The 6,999-nt window shown below is 30.5% G+C and overlaps 1 protein-coding gene across 2 annotated transcripts; it reads left to right on the forward strand.

Annotated features, from left to right (window-relative positions):
- Positions 1-3,484: 3,484 nt before the first annotated feature.
- On the forward strand, positions 3,485-6,437 carry LOC114188275 (uncharacterized). Of its 2 annotated transcripts, XM_028076870.2 has the most exons (3): positions 3,485-3,665; positions 4,398-5,335; positions 5,943-6,437. In XM_028076870.2, the coding sequence occupies exons 2-3, from the start codon at positions 4,400-4,402 to the stop codon at positions 5,946-5,948; spliced, it is 942 nt and encodes a 313-aa protein (XP_027932671.1). In that variant the 5' UTR covers positions 3,485-3,665; positions 4,398-4,399; the 3' UTR covers positions 5,949-6,437. The 2 variants fall into 2 exon arrangements, with proteins under 2 accessions (XP_027932671.1, XP_027932672.1); XM_028076871.2 differs by lacking the exon at positions 3,485-3,665 and having other exon boundaries at positions 4,391-5,335.
- Positions 6,438-6,999: the final 562 nt, after the last annotated feature.

The raw sequence follows: 6,999 nt of genomic DNA on the forward strand, positions 1-6,999 counted from the left end.
TATATATTAAAAATCGGTATTTTTAAAAGTGGACACAAAAAGGGAATCCCCTTTATATATTAAAATTTAATAAATTATTATATTTAAAGGGTAAAATCGGTATTTTGAAAAGTGGACACAAAAAAAGAAATTCCCTTTATATATTATATATTGTTATATTTATATATTATATATTGGTATAGATAATCATATAGATTGAGTAATCTAATATAAATTTATCATACCTGCCATAATTAAAAGAACCTTTATTATTACTAGCGTAACACAGGCGCTATCGCGCCTGTGTGTATATATTTTTTAAATATACGTGATATTATATTAGTAGGTGATAATATGATAATGTTATTAAGTTAATATATATATATATATATATATTAGAATTATATTTATTAAAAATAAAGTGAAATATATCAGAACAGATAAAAGAATAACCATTAATAAATAAAGAAGAAGCAGAGACATCTGATTTTATAAAATTTTTGTAAAAGTAACGGTCAATTTTAAAAAATTTAATAAATTGTTATATTTAAAGGGTAAAATCGGTATTTTAAAAAGTGGACACAAAAAGGGGAATCCCCTTTATATATTGTTATAGATAATGAAATATATTAATTTATTTTATGAATAAATCATATATATCTTTATGAAACAATATAACAATACAGTGATATCATGTGACATGGTCTCTCAGGAAAATGCTCCCTTTATAATAAAATAAATTATAATATTTTATCAGAATGTCTCAAATTATAATTATATATATATGAATGAATTGGATCTTTCTGTGGGTCATCTTTTTCTGAAGAAAAATTATTTCTGAAAAGTTTGCAGAAAAGTCTTCTTTGGTTTGTTTTCTTTAACCTACTTAGAGAGAATGCAATCACAACATTACTACTACAATGTGGTTAGGTTGAATAACCAACACACCACGGTAGCGGCTGGCGACACTTTCAATTTCGACATCAAAGTTATATATCATACAGTGCATAGAATTCCCCATGGATTACGGAATCGATTTTCTCCATTATCAATATCTTGTCTTGAATTCTTCGAAGAAGGTCAAAATTTCTTGTGGTCACTATTGTCGAGCTTAAGTTTCTCCATTGAATCGATTGCTGAAATATCAGAAAGGGTTGTTTCTACAGTTCAAGAATTGTTTGAAGATAGAAGCATCGTTTCTTCTCTGCCTTCGGATTCTCAAAACCGAATCATCCCTCTACGTGTACAAATTATAATAGTGGATCATGCTGGAATCGATGAGGTTTTGGAACAATCAAGGCAATTTCCCGGAATGAATCAGTCCAATGAAACCATACTAAAGACATTCTTGAAAAAACGTACGGTTACGGAAGGGAGTGAAGAATGTTGTATATGCTTAGAAGGGTTGAATATGAACTGCGAGAGTTGCACAATGCCATGCCAGCATGCGTTTCATGAACACTGTATTCTCAAATGGCTCAAAACTAATCGCGTGTGTCCCCTGGGTCGTTATTCCCTTGAAAATTAGCAGCAATGTTATAATTATATGATAGGAATTGTTTTAATATGTTTGATGAATTCTTGTGCTGTAAAGGAAGAAGAGTGTGTTATCAAAATTTTGCGGTACGTTTTTGTTTGCTCAATTAAGTGGATTTTTGGTTCATATTAGTGTCAAGAATCTCCAATGGTATTAATTTATGTGCAAAAGTTTTGAAAGTTTTAATTCCTACTTTTTTGTTTGAGTTGTGTAGGCCTCAAGAAGTTTGCTCATTAGGGAAGGCATACGAATCTTGTATATATCTTGATTAAGTTTAAAACAAAGGCTAGGATAGTTAACAATATCTTGGACTCATAGTCTATGTTGTTATGTTGTATGGACTCATGGTGCTCTCAGTCTGTGGTAGAAGTGGACAACAATGTGCTGAATTCCTTGTTCAATTCCATGTGTAATAGCTATACACCAGAAAAATTACTGATTAAGGTACAAATTTATGCCTAAATGTGGACTTGGTTTGTGTTTCCATGCATGATATAATGACCAAAACCTCTCTTTATTGCTTAAATATCATGATGTAATCCAAATGTGCCAGATCAAAAATGTGAGAAAGATCAAATAATGCACAAACTTTCTTATTTGAATAAAGCTCACAAAAACCAAATCTTTCCAAGGGTCCCAAATCTCTTACGAGTCAGGTTTTGGCACGCAGTTATTTATTATTATGTTTGATCATCCTCACAAAAATACTTTTTCTAAATATGGTTCGACAACAAAATAAATGTTAGCAATTGAATATTTTTTATTATTATCCAATGAAAGGTAATATTCCATAATCAACTTTCCTTCTCATTTTATTTTAATGAGTTCTTTTGAGAGTCGGTGAGCAAAGGAAAATTATTTTTTTAATAAAATGGACAAAATTTTCATAAATAAAATTAAAAGTGATTATTTTTTTTATTTTTTAACTAAAATAAAGTAATAAAGTAGTATTTCTTTTTACTTAAATAGATAATTTGTCAAACTTTGTCTAAATAACTTGCTAAAGTGTTATTTTTGAAACTGTTATTGCATCTACTACATGAATAATCTACCATAATTTTGCATCTATTTATATTTATCAGTAAATGAATCAACATAAAATTTTCTTTCATTTGAAAATTTTACAAATTCTGTACTTGTCTTCTTATATCCACATCAAGATTTTAATTTTTTTTTTCCTTAATGAGTAAGTTTCTTATTTTGATATGAGGAAAGTTTTTCTACATCTTCACATAACCATTATTATAATATTTACAATGTTCAAAATATAAATAAACAAATTAATATGTTATATTATAAATTACTATGATATTGTGAATAAAAGTGTAGACAACAAAATAGAATCATCAATAAATTTCTCAATAAAATGTATTACATTAAATTTAAAGTAAGACTATGAATAGATGTAATACTTTATCCTATTAATTAATAAAACTGAGTTGAATGCCTAATAAAATAATTAATGATCAATTTTTGTCATTCTTTTTCATGTTGCTTTTTTATAATATTTTCAATAATTGAATCTCACATTTTATATAACGAAGAGAAGTGTTAGTTGTATTTGTATTTCTAAGAATACTTACATTTACACCTTGCAAAATGAAAATTGCTTTTGTATATACTCTCACATTAGAATATATATATTTTTTTAATTTATATTAGTTAGAAGACCCTAAAATTGTTATTCAATCTCTACTAATCATATAAATTATGAAGTCAAAGAGTAATAATCCTGTAAATTAATCAATTGAGGCTCCATAACCTCAGGGGTTAAAATGAATATTGTTTAAATAAATACACCGAAACACCGAAAAATTAAAAGGATTAAAATAGGAATCCATACTAATATATAGAAAAACTAAAAATTGCAATTTTGGTTTCTAACGACGTCGTTTTCAGCAAACTCAATCATTGATTGGGTGATACCATCGTCCATACACGTAACACGCTTCCTGCGGCATAGGGTAATCGAAAAAAAAGTCCAAATTCCATCAACGGCTGTTATTGATCATATATCCTGGTAAAGTCGTGACCGTTGATGGACTTATGGCTCTAAAAAATCCTGTTCTCATTTTTTATTTACTCCCATAAACACCTTTGTCTCTTTCTCCGTTTTCCGAAGTTTCAATTCAATCATCACTGATCTAAGGTACTTCCCTATTCTCTCTTGTTCCAAATTCACTGTTGATTTTCTGTGTTATGATCCCCTTTTACCCAATTCTTCCATGGTTGTTTTGGAAGCATGTTGCACTTTATTTTTTGGATTTTTGTTGGTTGGTGTGTTAGAATGTAATCATTGATTAAGCTTTGGTATTTCGTCTTGATCAGTGGGAAATATATTTTGAAGTAGGGAACAAGACAAGCAAAATTATTAAATTCAATCAAATCCTGTTATGGTTGTGGTGCATAAATAATAGCACAATTTTTAACGTGTGTAAAACAAAATTAAGCAATATTTGGCGATCAAGAAGCAAAAATTACTCTTTATTTCATTTCTATTTGTATTGTCAGAAATAAATAAAAATGTTACTTAATTTTTTTACTTTGTTTCTTCAAAAATTAGCTAAAAAAGAAGTATTTTGATGTTTTTAGCGTTTTTTGTACAGTGTAAATTGGAAACAGGACTGCAAAAGTGTGAAGAGAATTAAACATGCCCTAAATGTTTGTTACTGTTAAAATAGAAAACGTTGTTGTCAACTGTTTGTGACACTGTATAGTGATTTTGTGAATAATATATATGTAAACTATTGATGTGAACCTGATTGTTGCAGCTTTTCTTCTGTAAATTATTGATGTACAAAGTTAAGTAGTAGCTGATTTTTCTTTTGATTTTTGTTGTTAAATCTTACCCAACTAATTTATTTGATCGTTGAGTATTCAGATATGTCTTCATCTGATAAGCCACATGTGGTGGAAAGGGGTGCTAAGGATGATGAAAAGAAGGAAGAGGATGGGAAGGGTGGATTTCTTGATACAGTGAAGGATTTCATTTCAGACATTGGTGAAAAGATTGAGGAAGCAATTGGATTTGGGAAGCCAACTGCAGATGTTACAGGGATACACATTCCATCAATCAATCTTCAGAAGGTAGACCTTGTTGTTGATGTTCTCATAAAGAACCCAAATCCGGTGCCAATACCCCTAATTGACATAAACTACTTGATTGAGAGTGATGGGAGGAAACTAGTTTCAGGATTGATACCAGATTCAGGTACAATTCATGCACACGGAGAGGAGACAGTCAAGATTCCGCTTACTTTGATTTATGATGACATAAAGAAAACCTATGCTGATATTAAACCAGGAAGCATCATTCCTTACAAGGTAAAGGTTGACCTCATTGTTGATGTTCCTGTGCTTGGAAGGCTCACTCTACCCTTGGAGAAAAATGGAGAAATCCCCATTCCATACAAGCCTGATGTTGATCTTGATCGAATTCAGTTTGAGACGTTTTCTTTTGAAGAGACAGTTGCTATTCTTCATTTGAAGTTGGACAACAAGAATGACTTTGACCTGGGCCTAAATGCACTTGATTATGAGGTCTGGCTTGGTGATGTTAGCATTGGAGGAGCCGAACTTTCCAAATCTGCAAAGCTTGTCAAAACCGGGATTACTGACATTGATGTTCCTATTACCTTCAGGCCTAAGGATTTTGGCTCTGCACTTTGGGACATGATCAGAGGACGGGGGACAGGCTACTCCATTAAAGGACATATTGATGTTGACACTCCCTTCGGAGCAATGAAATTACCCATCACCAAAGAAGGAGGTACTACCCAGCTCAAGAAGAAGAAGGAAGATGGGGGAGATGATGATGAGGTTTGTTAACTTCTCTCTAATTTATTTTATTTTTTGCATGTTCTGCATAAAATTTCCCAATGTATCACACATTTGTGGCAAATGAAGGGTGTCAAATGAGTGTTTTCATTGTTGAGGTGTCAATTATCTTGCATTTTTGCCTCAGGGTTTCTTGGTCTATCTTAGACTTCATCATCAGAGGAATACTTATACAGCACCACCTGATATCCTGAGCATATACAGATTTAACTATTACCACATTCATTACTTAACGATTGTGTTTTGAATTCAAGTCTATAATACTTGTCTGGTAGTTTCAGTACAGAGTATAGATATAGTAGTGATTTTCATAAACAAGTTTAACTACAAGAATTCCGATTGGTTGGAAAGCTGAAATGGATTTAGTGAAGATTTTTTTCTCTGAAAATCATCTAATGAAAAAAAAAAAGAATAAAATAAGCTATAGGGTGCTTTTCAAACCATTTTTGAAAGAGATTCCTTTAACTGTGTAGATCATCTAGAAGTACGTTTTTATAGACTGGCTAAAAGGTCAATATACACGGTTGTGTTTCTTCTGCAGTAATTTTATTGTGCTGTAAATTTAAGCCTTTAATCTTTTCTTTTGCAGGAATGAAGAAGAAATTGCTACAAGTTATTAGTATGGTATCTGTTATTTTGTTTACTGGGTCCATTAGAAAGTTAAGCAAAAGGGATATGAACTTAAGGGCCCTTGTGATTGTGATTTATGTATGAGAGTTCAAGTAGAGGTTTCAAATGATGGTTATATCTGCTTAGCTAATCAATATCAGTTTGGCGTTTGCTCCTGCTCTTAAAGCCATGTTCTATTAGAGTACGTAATTGGTGATAGAAATTCAAAACTGTTCAGTGATACGTTCTCAAAGGATAATTATGTGTCAATTGTTTTAGTCCTACATAAACTGTGGTTATGTACCTTTTTTCTGAAGGCTAGAGGGAAGATCGTGTTATAGTGTTATGAAGTTGATGTCATCTATAAAATATAGTGTGTAATACCCAAGTAATCCAACAATGTATATTCTGTAGATGTTATTCAAACTATGTTATGTAATGTTCGAATTTCATTTAATGGCATACTTTTTGTATATGTCATAGTTATGGTTCACTTAAATTATTTTGTACTTAAATTGAGGCTGTCTTACCTAATACACTATTTTTTTAGATTGGATTATCCCGTGTTTAAGGCTTTAAAACTAGTATTTTTTTTTATTGAAAGATGAGTTATAGAAAAAATTACCTATATGTTGTGTTAAAGTAGAGATCAAATACTGATAAATAAGGAAATTCGGTAGAAAAAAAATATATTATCATCTTGAAATTCTTCAACTGAAGTTTTTCTTTGGCATTTCTTGTTATGTTTTTATATCCTAATTTTATTTTTTCTTTTGATTGAAACATGAGTAATTCACTAGAGTGTGGCCTGGTTATAGGTCAGCTTATCCATTCAATTCGTTAATGTAAACTTTTTTTTTCGTATTAACCATTTTCATCTCAAACTAGGCTATGCTGATACTTTACACAATATTTTTTTATTCATAGAAACAATGGAACTCAAATATCACAATTTAAAATATATTAGTCAAATGTATTATTTTTCTAAACTTATTCTGAAAAATATTGGAACTTATCATCTCGCGTTTTCACTTATT

Source organism: Vigna unguiculata, chromosome 6, assembly GCF_037176805.1.
Source record: "Vigna unguiculata cultivar grain cowpea cultivar isolate G323 ecotype 2 chromosome 6, ASM3717680v1, whole genome shotgun sequence".
NCBI lineage: Eukaryota > Viridiplantae > Streptophyta > Magnoliopsida > Fabales > Fabaceae > Vigna > Vigna unguiculata.